The sequence below is a fragment of the Hemiscyllium ocellatum genome, chromosome 46, assembly GCF_020745735.1.
Source record: "Hemiscyllium ocellatum isolate sHemOce1 chromosome 46, sHemOce1.pat.X.cur, whole genome shotgun sequence".
NCBI classification, from domain to species: domain Eukaryota; kingdom Metazoa; phylum Chordata; class Chondrichthyes; order Orectolobiformes; family Hemiscylliidae; genus Hemiscyllium; species Hemiscyllium ocellatum.
Genome location: NC_083446.1, coordinates 5,198,210 through 5,215,646, shown reverse-complemented (window position 1 = coordinate 5,215,646; position 17,437 = coordinate 5,198,210). Strand labels below are relative to the sequence as shown.

The window sequence follows — 17,437 nt, the reverse complement described above, 5'->3', positions numbered from 1 at the left end:
CTGGGGGGGGGGGTGGATGGACAGAGATAGGGAGGGGGTGAGAGATAGGGAGGGGGTGTAGGGGCTGGAGGAGGTGACAGAGATAGGGAGGGGGTGGAGGGGCTGGAGGGATGCCAGAGATAGGGAGGGGGTGTAGGGGGGTTACAGAGATAGGGAGGGGGTGTATGAGCTGGAGGGGGTGACATAGACAGGGTGGGGGTGTAGGGGCTGGAGGGGGGTTACCGAGATAGGGAGGGGGTGTAGGGGCTGGAGGGGGGTTACAGAGATAGGGAGGGGGTTACAGAGAGTTATTTCTGGATCCCGGCCACCCAGCTGCTGAGGGGTGTCAGGGGTTCGGGGCGGAGGGAGGGGAAGAGGGTGCTAAGGGATCTCAGTGACTGTGGGCACCCCCCCCCCCCCCCCCTCGGTGCAGGGAAGGTTTGGGGTGGGGGGAGTGGGGCGGGGATTGAATCGAGGCGTGCGGAATCAGGGAGGGGGCTGTTGGAGCGATCACCCCGGGGGGTGGGGTGGGGGCAGGTTTGAAGGGAATGGGGGACAGAACCCGGAGGGAGGGGGAGAATGGTTCATTTGAGGCGATGGGTTGGTGGGATCTGAGGGACACTGCCTGAAAGGGTGGAATGGGGTGAGGTGGAGGGGGGGGGATGCTGGTTGAATAGGAACTTGGGATGAAAAAGGTGGGTGTTTGGTGATTAAATTGTATAAATAACTGGAAAACGAGAGATTATGGGACTGTACGGGAGGGGGCGGGAGAGTAGGGATTGGGGAAGGAATTTGGAAGGGGCCAGTACAGACTCGATGGGTTGAACAGCCTCGCCCATGCTGACATCACCTCAAATTCCACTGTCTGCCGGCCATTTGGCCCATCTGCTGTCGTTTGTGTTTGCCGGCCGGAAGGAGATATCCCGGAATTTCGGGAAGAGGCAGTTGCCCTTGTTGACGTTAAATTAAGGAAAGTCGGAATGATAAAACAAGCAACCGTTTAAATAAAAACACACAATAAAAATCAGACCAATTTGCCGTGGGATCTATCCAGCGCTGGAATGTCTACATAGTGGATACAGAGAGTCTGGGTGAGTTAATGGTTTGGCGTGGGTTAGTTTCGAATCAGGCCGAGCGTCCAGGGATCACGCGGCCGAGCGAATACTTGGCCACATAGGGCGTCCTTCGGTAACTTTCCAAATCTCGACCGCCCAGATCCCAAATGCCGTCCCTCGGAATCCGATGTTTCCCCGTCAATTCCGGGAATAACAGACCGTTGTCTGTCCGTGTCTCTCCTTCAGCTCCCGCTCCACCTGCCGAGAATCCTCCGATGTTTAGCCGAATTCCCCCTCCCCCCCTCCAGCCTTGGATTTTCACTGTCCACCCGCCAAGGCAGCTGTGTCCCCGGAACGTCACAACGCAGTCTCCTGGTGGGATCCCACTTCCTCCTTCCTACTCCCCCCACCCCCCCTGCAGGGAAGGGAGAGAGGAGACGTGGGGGTGCGGGGGGTAGACAAGGGGAAGGGGAGACAGAGTGGTGGAGAGAGGGAGAGGGTGGGGGGGGAAGATGGGGGGAGAGATAGCGGGGGGGATGGCAGGGAGGAGAGGGGGAGAGTGGAGGGTGAGACGGAGAGAGTTGTGGGGAAGAGACAGAGTGGGGGGGGGGTGTGGAGGATGAGGGGGAGCGTGGAGACAGAACGGGATGTTGGGGGTGGGGAGAGGGCGAGATAGGAAGCAACGATTTGGAGAGGGGGAGGGAGAGAGGGGTGACAGGGGAGCTCTTGGTCGACAGAGTGGGTGTGGGGGGGTGGGGTGGAGAGGCGCAGACCCTGAACATGTGCCTCTCCCTTGCCCACCTCCCCCCCCCCCCCCCACCTCACATCGCAGCGGGCAGGAGCTGACACACACGGCCTCCATCCATCACCGCCTTGTCTTCTCACATCTGCAAAAAGGGAAACGGACAGTCCCCATTAACCCCGGCCTCGCTCCTGGCTACTGCACGGGCCGTCCATCAGACACGGGAGCAGAAATTAGGCCATTCAGCCCATCGACGCTGCTCCACCATTCAATCATTCGCGTTTCTCAACCCCACTCTCCTGCCTTCTCCCCATAACCCTCGATCCCCAAGATCCTACCTATCTCTGTCTTAATTATACTCAGTGACCAGGCCCCCCACAGCCTCCTGTGACAGGGCATTCCACAGATTCCCCACTCCCTTGCTGAAGTTTCTCCTTATCTCTGTTCCAAAGGGTCTTCCCTTTAATCTAAGGCTGTGCCCTTGGGTCCTAGTCTCTCCGACCAATGGAAACATCTTCCCAATGTCCGCTCTGTCCAGGCCATTCAAGTATTCTCTAACTTTCGATTAGATCCCCCCTTATTCTTCTAAACTTCATCGAGTACAGACCCAGAGTCCTCAAACGCTCCTCATTCCTGGGCCCAGTCTCGTGAACCACCTCTGAGCCTGCTCCATGACCAGTACATCCTCCCTGAGGTAAGGGGCTCCTCACTACCTGCTGTGGGAAACATTGGGAGGCCAATCTGCCCATCTTATCATGGCAGCCGATGAAGGACCACCCCATCTCTGCTCCCCTCCCCCAGCTCTCGGTCTGTAGCCCTGTGGGGGTCAGTACATGCCTGTGAACCTCCGGTTAAACCTTCCCGAGGGAGTTTCCGTCTGTAACGTCCTTCCTCATGCAGCGTCTTCCAGAGCTCTTTGGGTAAAGAGATCATCCCTCGGCCTCCCCCACCCAATCTGTTTCCGAATTATCTTCCATCGACAAGGCAGGAGGGTGAGGGAACACTCCCCACTTGCCCCTGGATGGGGGACAGCTCCAACAACACTCGAGAAGCTCGACACCGTCCAGGGGCAGAGCAGCCCCCACTCGATTGGTCCTCACAGCACAGTGGGGTCAAGAGGTCAGCTCACCCCCACCTTCTCAAGGGGCAACGAGGGACAGGGCGGTAAATGTTGGACTAAACCCACAGGAATTCAAAAAATAACCCAGCACACCCTCCTCTGGGAAACAGATGGGTCTCCCCGTGAGCCTTGTAGATTTATTTCCCCCCCTCCCTCCATCCCTCGTATACCTCGACCCTGCAGGGAATCCACAGATTACTTACAGTGTGGAAACAGGCCCTTCGGCCCAACAAGTCCACACCGACCCGCCGAAGAATAACTCACCCAGACCCATTCCCCTACATTTACCTCCTTACCTAACACTAAGGGCAATATAGCACGGCCAATCCACCCTAACCTGCACATCCCTGGGCACTACGGGACAATTTAGCATGGCCAATCCACCCTAACCTGCACATCCCTGGGCACTATGGGGCAATTTAGCACGGCCAACCCACCCTAACCTGCACATCCCTGGGCACTATGGGACAATTTAGCACGGCCAGTCCACCCTAACCTGTACATCCCTGGGCACTATCGGACAATTTAGCACGGCCAACCCACCCTAACCTGCACATCCCTGGGCACTATGGGGCAATTTAGCACGGCCAGTCCACCCTAACCTGTACATCCCTGGGCACTATGGGACAATTTAGCATGGCCAATCCACCCTAACCTGCACATCCCCAAACACTATGGGACAATTTAGCACGACCAATCCCACCCTAACCTGCACATCTGTGGATTGTGGGAGGAAACCCCACACAGACACGGGGAGAACGTGCAAACTCCACACAGACAGTCGCCTGAGCGTGGGATCGAACCCGTGTCTCTGGCGCTGTGAGGCAGCAGTGCTAACCACTGTGCCGCCCATAATCCTCCCCCTCAAACCTCCACAATCATACCTCAACGCCGAATCCTGGGGAGATCTGCTCTGTGCCCAATTTCCTACAGCCCCGATGGGGGGTGAGGGGGTCCCTGTCTCCCTCCCTCCCTCCCTTCGTCCCCGCGGCTCCCACCTGCACGTGTGCTCGTTCAGCTCCTGCCCTTTCAGGCGACACCGTTGGTGGGTTAGCCGGCAATAACACTCGCAGCTCTCCAGGTTCTGCACAAAGCCGTGTCGCTTCCGATGGGAGCAGGGTCGGCAGTGGGTCCTGAGGTCAAAGACACACACACACACACACACACAGAGAGGTGTCAGTCGCCGGGGTTCCAACAGTCATGGCGGTGGTAGCTCCCTGCCTCCCGGGCTAACCCGGACTCGGGATTTGTGGGATTCCCTTCGTCCGTGCAGCGGAATGGTTCACGCCATACCAACCAACCCCCCTCCCTGAGCCGTTGAGATGGTTCGTCCCGTGGCACACCTCCCAACAGCGTGAGGCAGTCTGTCCCGTGTGGCGCCCCCTCTCCTCCCCCCACACACAGCGAGATGGTTCACCCCATGTCACACCCCACCCAGAGCAAGATGGTCTGTCCCGTGGCACCCCCAACCAGCGGGATGGTGCATTCCATGTCATGCGCACCCCCCCCTCCTCCCCATAGTAAAATGGACTGTCCCATATGTTGCCTCCTCTTCCTCCCCCACACAGCGAGATGGTCTGTCCCGTGTCACCCTCACCCAGTGAGATGGTCTGTCCCATGTCATGCACCCCCTCCCCCTGCATCCCCACACGGCGAGATGGTCTGTCCCATGTCATCTCCCCCACCCAGCGACATGGTTCACCCTGTGTCTCACCCCCACACAGCTAAAATGGTCCGCCCCGTGTGCCGCCTCCCCCACATAGCGAGATGGTCCATCCCACATCACCCCCACCCAGTGAGATAGTTCCGCCGTGTCATTCACCACCCCCACCCCCCCACTGCAAGATAGTCTGTCCCATGTCACCTCCCCCCACCCAGCTACATGGTTCACCCTGTGTCTCACCCCCACACAGAGAGATGGTCCGTCCCGTGTCGCCTCCTCCCCCACACAGAGAGATGGCCCATCCAGTGTTGGGACTGATGCCTACTGGCTTGTCCTCCCCACTCCGGATGCTGCCTGAGCTGCTGTGTTTTTCCAGCACCTCTCTAATCTAGACTCACCTCCCCCCCACCTACCCACACACACACACCCAGACACAAACACACACAGACGTACGGGCGAGATGGTGCCTGGATCAGCTTCCTCTGCTGTCCCCTGCCATTCCTGTGCTGCGACTGGTCTGTCCTGTAAGAGAGACATTTCAAACTCAGAGTGTTTCCCGTTCTGAGAGCAGGGATACTCTCTCTCACCACCACCGACAGAGGGGGGCAGGTTTCTCCCGATCTAATCCCTTGTCCCACACCTTCAACAATAAAAAAAAAGGATTTCTGCAGCTTATTGTTAGTGGGATCTTGCTGTGCGCAAGCTGCTGTGAAAATGCGTCACGCCCTCCCGTAACCCCGTAGTTTTTGGGTCCCGTGACTGCAGGGGCCCAGCCAGTGATCTTACTGAATAGTGGGACAGGCTTGAGGGGACGAATGGCCTATTCTGAAGGTGCCTGTTTGTGCGACTCTTCCCCCAGTGCAGGACTGTCTGGGTGCTGCACTGTCTGAGGTACTGTCTCTCAGTTACCATTGGCACAGGTCTGGGAGGGTCACGGAAACTGGGGTATTTACTCCAGTTTTGAGGGGCTGCAAGTTATCCATTTGACGAACATCACTAAAGACACAGGTAAGCTGCACATGTGCTTTACGTGGGAGATTGCGGTGTACAGATTGGCTGCCCTGTCTGCTACTGTGACCTCAATACAACAAGAGCTCCTCATTGGTTAAACAGCACATTTGCATGTCCAAAAGGCCATGATTCAGCAAAAGCTCCTCATTGGACATCTTATCGTGCTGCTTAACCAATGAGAAGTTCTTACTGAATTGTGGTCTTTTGATTGGACATGCTAATGAGCTGCTTAACCATTGAAGAGCTCCTGTTGAACTGTGCCCTTTTGATTGGACATCCTAATGTGCTACTTAACCAATGAAAATGGCACAGTTCAACAGGAGCTCTTCAATGGTTAAGCAGCTCATTAGCATGTCCAATCAAAAGACCACAGTTCAGTAAGAACTTCTCATTGGTTAAGCAGCACGATACGATGTCCAATGAGGAACTCTTGTTGTATTGTGGTCTTTTGATTGGACATCCTAATGTGCTGCTTAACCAATCAAAAGACCACAATACAACAAGAGATCCTCATTGGACGTGCTAATACGCAGCTTAACCAATCAGAAGACCACAAATCAGCAAAATCTGTTCATTGGTTAAAAGGCCCATTAGGGTGTCTAAAGAAGAGCTTTTGCTGAATTGTTGTCTTTTGATTGGACAACCTAACGTCTACTTAACCAATCAAAAGGTCACAATTCAACAAACACTCCTCATTGGTTAAGCTGCACATTAGGATATCCAATGAGGAGTGCTTATTGAATTGTGTCCTTTTGATTGGTTAAGCTGCGCATTAGGGTGTCCAATCAAAAGACCACAATTCGACAAGACCTCCTCATTGGTTAAGCAGCACATTAGGCTGTCCAATAAAAACCTGTTCCCAGCTGAGTTTGACAGTGAGGAGGTTAGCATGACAGAGTTCATGTCTCCCCTTACCTTGATGTGACGTGTTTGAAATCTTTCTTTGGTCTGGAAGGAAGAAAGCAAGACAGAGTCAAACATAGGCCTAGTTAACCACTGTGTGCATGTGCGTGTATATGTATGTATGTATGTATGTGTTTGCGTGTGTGCACGTGTGTGTCTGTGTGAGAGCCAAGACCCAGGGCCAGCTCACCAGACAGAGGTGGACAATTCCCAACTCCCCTGCCACCCACAATGCATCTCTCTCCACCCTCCCCTGTCGAGAGAGAGTCTCCCAGATTTCTAACCAACCTCCATCGTCCCAGGCCCCGGGAATTCCCTACTCCGGGAGAGGGAAAGGGGAGCGTTTGAGGAGTTATTTTTGACGCCCGCATTGCACTGAGTTCAAGCGTTTTTCTCCTGTTCAGCGTCCAGTTCATTGTTGGCCCCTCCATCGCAGACACGCGGGATTCTGATGGCGATCTGCGATGGCTCTGTTCAGGTTTTCAGAAAAAACAGTTCGCTTCCATCTGGCTCACTACTCAGCGGACAGAACTGGAGTAGGCCATTCGGCCCCTTGCGCCTGATCATGGCTGATCTTTCAGCTCCACCTCCCCACTCTGTAACCCTTAATTCCTTTACTGTTCACAAATCTACCTTTGTCTAAAAACAAATTCAGCGAGGTAGCCTCAACTGGGCCGGGAATTCCCAACCCTCTGGGTGAAAAAGTTCCTCCTCAGCTCCATCCGAAACCCCTGTTGCCCCTTTATTTTCAGGCCGTGCGCCCTGGTTCTAGTTTCAGTGGAAACAGCCTCCCTGCTTCCACCTTATCCCCTCCCTTCATCGTTTTATGTGCTTCTATAAGATTCCACCCCCCTCCCCTCCATTATTCTAAATCCCAATGAGTATAATCCCAGGCCACTCAGTGTCTCCTCATACACCAACCCTCTCAACTCCAGAACCAACCTGATGAACCTCCTCTTTCCGGTGCCAGTACGTCTTTTCTCAAGTAAGGAGACCCCCAACTATACACAGTACTCCTCACCATCATCTTCTACAGCTGCAGCATAACTCCATCCCTCTGGCAACGAAGGACAGTATTCCATTCACCATCTTCATCACTTGCTGCACCCACATACCAACTTCTTTGTGATTCCTGCACAAGGTCACCCAGGTCCCTCTGCACACCAGTGTACCCTTGACCGTGACGGTGTGGGGCATCATTTCACCAGTATTGGCAACAGCCAGATGTCTCAAAAGCCCCGTTGAGGTACCCAGGCAGAGGTTGAGCTGCTCAGGCAGTCTGTTGTCTGTTGATAACTCCCGTCCCCTTTTCCATCTCTCGTCTGAATCTTTCCACGGCAGCTGACTTGGTTTCCCTCATTCCCATCCGCTTTCGAGACGACATTCCCTCAGGGATTGCAGAGAGAAACCAGCTCTCGCGATTTGAGGATAAGAATCTCGAGGCTCAAGCGTCACACTCTGTTCCTGCAAGTCAATGTCCTCCCAGTCTTGAGCCATCAAATCCCCGTGAGTGAACAATTAGTCACCGTCTCTCTAGCAACCTCCTCTGGCCACTCACTTCACGTCTTTCCAGCTGATGGCTTGCTGACCAAAGCCATCCAGCCTCCTCCTATCCCCACGCTGCCATTTCCTTTTCATCTTCAATATTTGCTGGGTCTTCTGCAAACTTATCTCCCAGCATGCCCTGGCCTCATTTGTCCTGGAAGGTATCTCAGCTTGATGTCTAGTTTCCCCTTCAAAAGCCCTCAAGCTGATGGTCACCATCCTCAGCCACATGCCAACACCTTACTTGAGAGTTGGGTATCTTCTCTCTCAGTTGATGCTCTCTCACAACAGGATCGCCAATGCTGGACATGGACCTAACTTCCAATTGACCAGAACCTCAGGACTCAGCTTGATGTTTCAGTGCTACCACACATTAACCAGTAGTCTCCCCCTCCCATTGAGCTCCGTTCATGAACAAATATTGTTCACAAGCAACATTCATAAGGTTTTTAAAGCACATACAGAGAGATGTACAGCACAGAAACAGACCCTTTGGTCCAACTCGTCCATGCTGACCAGATATCCTAACCGAATCTAGTCCCATTTGCCAGCACTTAGCCCACCTCCCACTAACCCCTTCCTATTCATGTCCCCATCCAGATGCCTTTTAAATGTTGTCATTGTACCAGCCTCCACCACTTCCTCTGGCAGCTCCTTCCATACACGCCCCGCCCTCTGTGTGAAAAAGTTGCCCCTCAGGTCCCTGTTAAATCTTTCCCCTCTCACCCGAAACCTAAGCCCTCTAGTTCTGGACTCCCTACACCCAGGGAAAAGCCCTTGTCTATTCACCCTATCCATGCCCCTGAGTCTCCGACGTTCCAGGGAAAACAGCCCCAGCCTATTCAGCCTCTCCCTGCAGCTCAGATCCTCCAACCCTGGCAACATCCTTGTAAATCTTTTCTGAACCCTTTCAAGTTTCACAACATCTTTCCGATAGGAAGGAGACCAAATTGAACACGATATTCCAAAAGTGGCCTAACCAATGTCCTGTACAGCTGCAACATGACCTCCCAACTCCTGTACTCAATACTCTGACCAATAAAGGAAAGCATACCAAACGCTTTCTTCACTATCCTATCTACCTGTGACTCCACTTTCAAGGAGCTATGAACCTGCACTCCAAGGTCTCTTTGTTCAGCAACACTCCCCAGGACCTTACCATTAAGTGTATAAGGAGAAAGTGAGGTCTGCAGATGCTGGAGATCAGAGCTGAAAAATGTGTTGCTGGAAAAGCGCAGCAGGTCAGGCAGCATCCAAGGAGCAGGAGATTCGACGTTTCGGGCATAAGCCCTTCCTCAGGAACCATTAAGTGTTTAAGTCCTGCTCAGGTTTGCTTTCCCAAAATGCAGCACCTCGCATTTTCAAAGTCTCTCATGTTCCTCAGTGAGATCTGAGCGGTACACAGCGTGGAGCACCATTCTTCCAGCACTGTCAGCTCCAACCACCGGCTCCCCAGTCAGTTTGGTAGTGACTTCTGAACTCTGGGTTAAGGGTCACCCACCCACTCCTGGGACAGGGGTCAAGGCCCTCTGTGGAAGGTAGGGCCCGTCCCAAGGTACACCCCAGCATCCGGGATCCTGCCCCCGAGGACCCACGATCCCGAGTCAGGGAAAGGCCGACTGTGTAGAACTCGGATCAGGGAGGGCTCCCCTAGAGTCTACAATGTTAGCCCCTTACCTACACTCACAGCGTCTGTGCTGAGTGAACGGTATCTCCACCAGGTTAGACCATTGGTGTTTGACTTTTAAAATCTGTAACACAGAGAGAAAAGCAGGAGACATTTTGGAAAGGCTGACACACGAGGGACAGGGATTACAGAGACAGGGATAGACGAGGGACAGGGACTACAGGGACAGGGATAGACGAGGGACAGGGATTACAGGGACACGGACAGACGAGGGACAGGGATTACAGGGACAGGGATAGACGAGGGACAGGGATAGACGAGGGACAGGGATAGACGAGGGACAGGGATTACAGGGACACGGATAGACGAGGGACAGGGATTACAGAGACACGGATAGACGAGGGACAGGAATTACAGAGACAGGGATTGACGTGGGACAGGGATTACAGGGACAGGGATAGACGAGGGACAGGGATTACAGAGACAGGGATAGACGAGGGACAGGGATTACAGGGACACGGATAGACGAGGGACAGGGATTACGGAGACAGGGATAGACGAGGGACAGGGATAGACGAGGGACAGGGATTACAGAGACAGGGATAGACGAGGGACAGGGATAGACGAGGGACAGGGATAGACGAGGGACAGGGATTACAGGGACACGGATAGACGAGGGACAGGGATTACAGAGACAGGGATAGACGAGGGACAGGGATTACAGAGACAGGGATAGACGAGGGACAGGGACTACAGGGACAGGGATAGACGAGGGACAGGGATTACAGGGACACGGACAGACGAGGGACAGGGATTACAGGGACAGGGATAGACGAGGGACAGGGATAGACGAGGGACAGGGATTACAGGGACACGGATAGACGAGGGACAGGGATTACAGAGACACGGATAGACGAGGGACAGGAATTACAGAGACAGGGATTGACGTGGGACAGGGATTACAGGGACAGGGATAGACGAGGGACAGGGATTACAGAGACAGGGATAGACGAGGGACAGGGATTACAGGGACACGGATAGACGAGGGACAGGGATTACGGAGACAGGGATAGACGAGGGACAGGGATAGACGAGGGACAGGGATTACAGAGACAGGGATAGACGAGGGACAGGGATAGACGAGGGACAGGGATAGACGAGGGACAGGGATTACAGGGACACGGATAGACGAGGGACAGGGATTACAGAGACAGGGATAGACGAGGGACAGGGATTACAGAGACAGGGATAGACGAGGGACAGGGATTACAGAGACACGGATAGACGAGGGACAGGGATTACAGGGACAGGGATAGACGAGGGACAGGGATTACAGGGACAGGGATAGACGAGGGACAGGGATTACAGAGACAGGGATTGACGAGGGACAGGGATTACAGGGACACGGATAGACGAGGGACAGGGATTACAGGGACACGGATAGACGAGGGACAGGGATTACAGAGACAGGGATAGACGAGGGACAGGGATTACAGGGACACGGATAGACGAGGGACAGGGATTACAGGGACAGGGATTGACGAGGGACAGGGATTACAGAGACACGGATAGACGAGGGACAGGGATAACAGAGACAGGGATAGACGAGGGACAGGGATTACAGAGACAGGGATAGACGGAGGACAGGGATTACAGAGACACGGATAGACGAGGGACAGGGATTATAGAGACACGGATAGACGAGGGACAGGGATTACAGGGACACGGATAGACGAGGGACAGGGATTACAGGGACACGGACAGACGAGGGACAGGAACTACAGGGACAGGGATAGACGAGGGACAGGGATAGACGAGGGAAAGGGATAGACGAGGGACAGGGATAGACGAGGGACAGGGATAGACGAGGGAAAGGGATAGACGAGGGAAAGGGATAGACGAGGGAAAGGGATTACAGGGACACGGTTAGATGAGGACAGGGATTACGGAGACAGGGATAGACGAGGGACAGGGATTACAGAGACAGGGATAGACGAGGGACAGGGATTACAGGGACAGGGATAGACGAGGGACAGGGATTACAGGGACAGGGATAGACGAGGGACAGGGATTACAGAGACACGGATAGACGAGGGACAGGGATTACAGAGACATGGATAGACGAGGGACAGGGATTACAGGGACATGGATAGACCAGGGATATGGATTACAGAGACAGGGATAGACGAGGGACAGGGATTACAGGGACAGGGATAGACGAGGGACAGGGATTATAGAGACAGGGATAGACGAGGGACAGGGATTACAGAGACATGGATAGACGAGGGACAGGGATTACAGAGACAGGGATAGACGAGGGACAGGGATTACAGAGACACGGATAGATGAGGGACAGGGATTACAGAGACACAGATAGATGAGGGACAGGGACTATAGAGACAGAGATAGACGAGGGACAGGGATTATAGAGACAGGGACTGACGAGGGACAGGGATTACAGAGACACCGATAGATGAGGGACAGGGATTATAGAGACAGGGATTGACGAGGGACAGGGATTATAGAGACAGGGATAGATGAGGGACAGGGATTATAGAGACAGGGATTGACGAGGGACAGGGATTACAGAGACAGGGATTGACGAGGGACAGGGATTATAGAGACAGGGATTGACGAAGGACAGGGATTATAGAGACACGGATAGACGAGGGACAGGGATTACAGAGACAGGGATAGACCGGGGACAGGGATTACAGGGACAGGGATAGACCGGCGACAGGGATTACAGGGACAGGGATAGACGGGGGACAGGGATTACAGAGACACGGATAGACGAGGGACAGGGATTACAGGGACACGGATAGACGAGGGACAGGGACTACAGGGACAGGGACTACAGGGACAGGGATTGACGAAGGACAGGGATTACAGAAACACGGATAGACGAGGGACAGGGATTACAGAGACAGGGATAGACCGGGGACAGGGATTACAGGGACAGGGATAGACGGGGGACAGGGATTACAGGGACACGGATTGACGAGGGACAGGGATTACAGGGACACGGATAGACGAGGGACAGGGACTACAGGGACAGGGACTACAGGGACAGGGATAGACGAGGGACAGGGATAGACGAGGGACAGGGATTACAGAGACACAGACAGACGAGGGACAGGGATTACAGAGACACGGATAGACGTGGGACAGGGATTACAGAGACACGGATAGACGTGGGACAGGGATTACAGGGACACGGTTAGATGAGGGACAGGGATTACGGAGACAGGGATAGACGAGGGACAGGGATTACAGAGACAGGGATAGACGAGGGACAGGGATTACAGGGACAGGGATAGACGAGGGACAGGGATTACAGAGACACGGATAGACGAGGGACAGGGATTACAGAGACATGGATAGACGAGGGACAGGGATTACAGGGACAGGGATAGACGAGGGACAGGGATTATAGAGACAGGGATAGACGAGGGACAGGGATTACAGGGACACGGTTAGATGAGGGACAGGGATTACAGAGACAGGGATAGACGAGGGACAGGGATTACAGAGACAGGGATAGACGAGGGACAGGGATAGACGAGGGACAGGGATAGACGAGGGACAGGGATTACAGGGACACGGATAGACGAGGGACAGGGATTACAGGGACACGGATAGACGAGTGACAGGGATTACAGAGACAGGGATAGACGAGGGACAGGGATTACAGAGACACGGATAGACGAGGGACAGGGATTACAGGGACAGGGATAGACGAGGGACAGGGATTACAGGGACAGGGATAGACGAGGGACAGTGATTACAGGGACAGGGATAGACGAGGGACGGGGATTACAGAGACAGGGATAGACGAGGGACGGGGATTACAGAGACAGGGATTGACGAGGGACAGGGATTACAGGGACACGGATAGACGAGGGACAGGGATTACAGGGACACGGATAGACGAGGGACAGGGATTACAGAGACAGGGATAGACGAGGGACAGGGATTACAGGGACAGGGATTGACGAGGGACAGGGATTACAGAGACACGGATAGACGAGGGACAGGGATTACAGGGACACGGTTAGATGAGGGACAGGGATTACAGAGACAGGGATAGACGAGGGACAGGGATTATAGAGACAGGGATTGACGAAGGACAGGGATTATAGAGACACGGATAGACGAGGGACAGGGATTACAGAGACAGGGATAGACCGGGGACAGGGATTACAGGGACAGGGATAGACGGGGGACAGGGATTACAGAGACACGGATAGACGAGGGACAGGGATTACAGGGACACGGATAGACGAGGGACAGGGACTACAGGGACAGGGACTACAGGGACAGGGATTGACGAAGGACAGGGATTACAGAAACACAGATAGACGAGGGACAGGGATTACAGAGACACGGATAGACGAGGGACAGGGATTACAGGGACACGGATAGACGAGGGACAGGGACTACAGGGACAGGGACTACAGGGACAGGGATAGACGAAGGACAGGGATAGACGAGGGACAGGGATTACAGAGACACGGATAGACGAGGGACAGGGATGACAGAGACACGGATAGATGTGGGACAGGGATTACAGGGACAGGGATAGACGAGGGACAGGGATTACAGGGACAGGGATAGACGAGGGTCAGGGATTACAGAGACACGGATAGATGTGGGACAGGGATTACAGGGACACGGATAGATGAGGGACAGGGATTACAGAGACAGGGATAGACAAGGGACAGGGATTACAGGGACACGGATAGACGAGGGACAGGGATTACAGAGACACGGATAGACGTGGGACAGGGATTACAGGGACACGGTTAGATGAGGGACAGGGATTACGGAGACAGGGATAGACGAGGGACAGGGATTACAGAGACAGGGATAGACGAGGGACAGGGATTACAGGGACAGGGATAGACGAGGGACAGGGATTATAGAGACAGGGATAGACGAGGGACAGGGATTACAGGGACACGGTTAGATGAGGGACAGGGATTACAGAGACAGGGATAGACGAGGGACAGGGATTATAGAGACAGGGATAGACGAGGGACAGGGATAGACGAGGGACAGGGATAGACGAGGGACAGGGATTACAGGGACACGGATAGACAAGGGACAGGGATTACAGGGACACGGATAGACGAGGGACAGGGATTACAGAGACACGGATAGACGTGGGACAGGGATTACAGGGACACGGTTAGATGAGGGACAGGGATTACGGAGACAGGGATAGACGAGGGACAGGGATTACAGGGACACGGTTAGATGAGGGACAGGGATTACGGAGACAGGGATAGACGAGGGACAGGGATTACAGAGACAGGGATAGACGAGGGACAGGGATTACAGGGACAGGGATAGACGAGGGACAGGGATTACAGAGACACGGATAGACGAGGGACAGGGATTACAGAGACATGGATAGACGAGGGACAGGGATTACAGGGACAGGGATAGACGAGGGACAGGGATTATAGAGACAGGGATAGACGAGGGACAGGGATTACAGGGACAGGGATAGACGAGGGACAGGGATTACAGAGACATGGATAGACGAGGGACAGGGATTACAGGGACAGGGATAGACGAGGGACAGGGATTATAGAGACAGGGATAGACGAGGGACAGGGATTACAGGGACACGGTTAGATGAGGGACAGGGATTACAGAGACAGGGATAGACGAGGGACAGGGATTACAGAGACAGGGATAGACGAGGGACAGGGATAGACGAGGATCAGGGATTACAGGGACACGGATAGACGAGGGACAGGGATTACAGGAACACGGATAGACGATGGACAGGGATTACAGAGACAGGGATAGACGAGGGACAGGGATTACAGAGACACGGATAGACGAGGGACAGGGATTACAGGGACACGGATAGATGAGGGACAGGGATTACAGAGACAGGGATAGACGAGGGACAGGGATTACAGGGACACGGATAGACGAGGGACAGGGATTACAGAGACACGGATAGACGAGGGACAGGGATTACAGGGACAGGGATAGACGAGGGACAGGGATTACAGAGACATGGATAGACGAGGGACAGGGATTATTGAGACAGGGATAGACGAGGGACAGGGATTACAGGGACACGGTTAGACGAGGGACAGGGATTACAGAGACAGGGATAGACGAGGGACAGGGATTACAGAGACAGGGATAGACGAGGGACAGGGATAGACGAGGGACAGGGATAGACGAGGGACAGGGATTACAGGGACACGGATAGACGAGGGACAGGGATTACAGGGACACGGATAGACGAGGGACAGGGATTACAGAGACAGGGATAGACGAGGGACAGGGATTACAGAGACACGGATAGACGAGGGACAGGGATTACAGGGACAGGGATAGACGAGGGACAGGGATTACCGGGACAGGGATAGACGAGGGACAGTGATTACAGGGACAGGGATAGACGAGGGACGGGGATTACAGAGACAGGGATAGACGAGGGACGGGGATTACAGAGACAGGGATTGACGAGGGACAGGGATTACAGGGACACGGATAGACGAGGGACAGGGATTACAGGGACACGGATAGACGAGGGACAGGGATTACAGAGACAGGGATAGACGAGGGACAGGGATTACAGGGACACGGATAGACGAGGGACAGGGATTACAGGGACAGGGATTGACGAGGGACAGGGATTACAGAGACACGGATAGACGAGGGACAGGGATTACAGGGACACGGTTAGATGAGGGACAGGGATTACAGAGACACGGATAGATGAGGGACAGGGATTACAGAGACACAGATAGATGAGGGACAGGGACTATAGAGACAGGGATAGACGAGGGACAGGGATTATAGAGACAGGGATTGACGAGGGACAGGGATTACAGAGACACAGATAGATGAGGGACAGGGATTATAGAGACAGGGATTGACGAGGGACAGGGATTACAGAGACAGGGATTGATGAGGGACAGGGATTATAGAGACAGGGATTGACGAAGGACAGGGATTATAGAGACACGGATAGACGAGGGACAGGGATTACAGAGACAGGGATAGACCGGGGACAGGGATTACAGGGACAGGGATAGACGGGGGACAGGGATTACAGAGACACGGATAGACGAGGGACAGGGATTACAGGGACACGGATAGACGAGGGACAGGGACTACAGGGACAGGGACTACAGGGACAGGGATTGACGAAGGACAGGGATTACAGAGACACGGATAGACGAGGGACAGGGATTACAGAGACAGGGATAGACCGGGGACAGGGATTACAGGGACAGGGATAGACGGGGGACAGGGATTACAGAGACACGGATAGATGAGGGACAGGGATTACAGGGACACGGATAGACGAGGGACAGGGACTACAGGGACAGGGACTACAGGGACAGGGATAGACGAGGGACAGGGATAGACGAGGGACAGGGATTACAGAGACACGGATAGACGAGGGACAGGGATTACAGAGACACGGATAGACGTGGGACAGGGATTACAGAGACACGGATAGACGAGGGACAGGGATTACAGGGACAGGGATAGACGAGGGACAGGGATTACAGGGACAGGGATAGACGAGGGACAGGGATTACAGAGACACTGATAGACGAGGGACAGAGATTACAGAGACACGGATAGACGTGGAACAGGGATTACAGGGACACGGATAGATGAGGGACAGGGATTACAGAGACAGGGATAGACAAGGGACAGGGATTACAGGGACACGGATAGACGAGGGACAGGGATTACAGAGACACGGATAGACGTGGGACAGGGATTACAGGGACACGGTTAGATG

The 17,437-nt window shown here is 54.0% G+C and overlaps 1 protein-coding gene across 3 annotated transcripts in view; it reads right to left on the bottom strand.

Moving 5' to 3' along the window:
* Window positions 1-960: 960 nt before the first annotated feature.
* Window positions 961-17,437, bottom strand: part of LOC132836106 (vascular endothelial growth factor A-like) — a 28,126-nt gene continuing 11,649 nt past the window's right edge. For all 3 annotated transcript variants that reach the window (XM_060855375.1, XM_060855377.1, XM_060855376.1), the window contains 5 exons: window positions 9,696-9,769; window positions 6,486-6,518; window positions 5,013-5,081; window positions 3,895-4,029; window positions 961-1,921 (listed from right to left, as the gene is read on the bottom strand). In XM_060855375.1, the coding sequence (XP_060711358.1) occupies window positions 1,900-1,921; window positions 3,895-4,029; window positions 5,013-5,081; window positions 6,486-6,518; window positions 9,696-9,769 (333 nt within the window). In that variant the 3' untranslated portion in view covers window positions 961-1,899. The remainder of the gene's footprint in view (window positions 1,922-3,894; window positions 4,030-5,012; window positions 5,082-6,485; window positions 6,519-9,695; window positions 9,770-17,437) is intronic.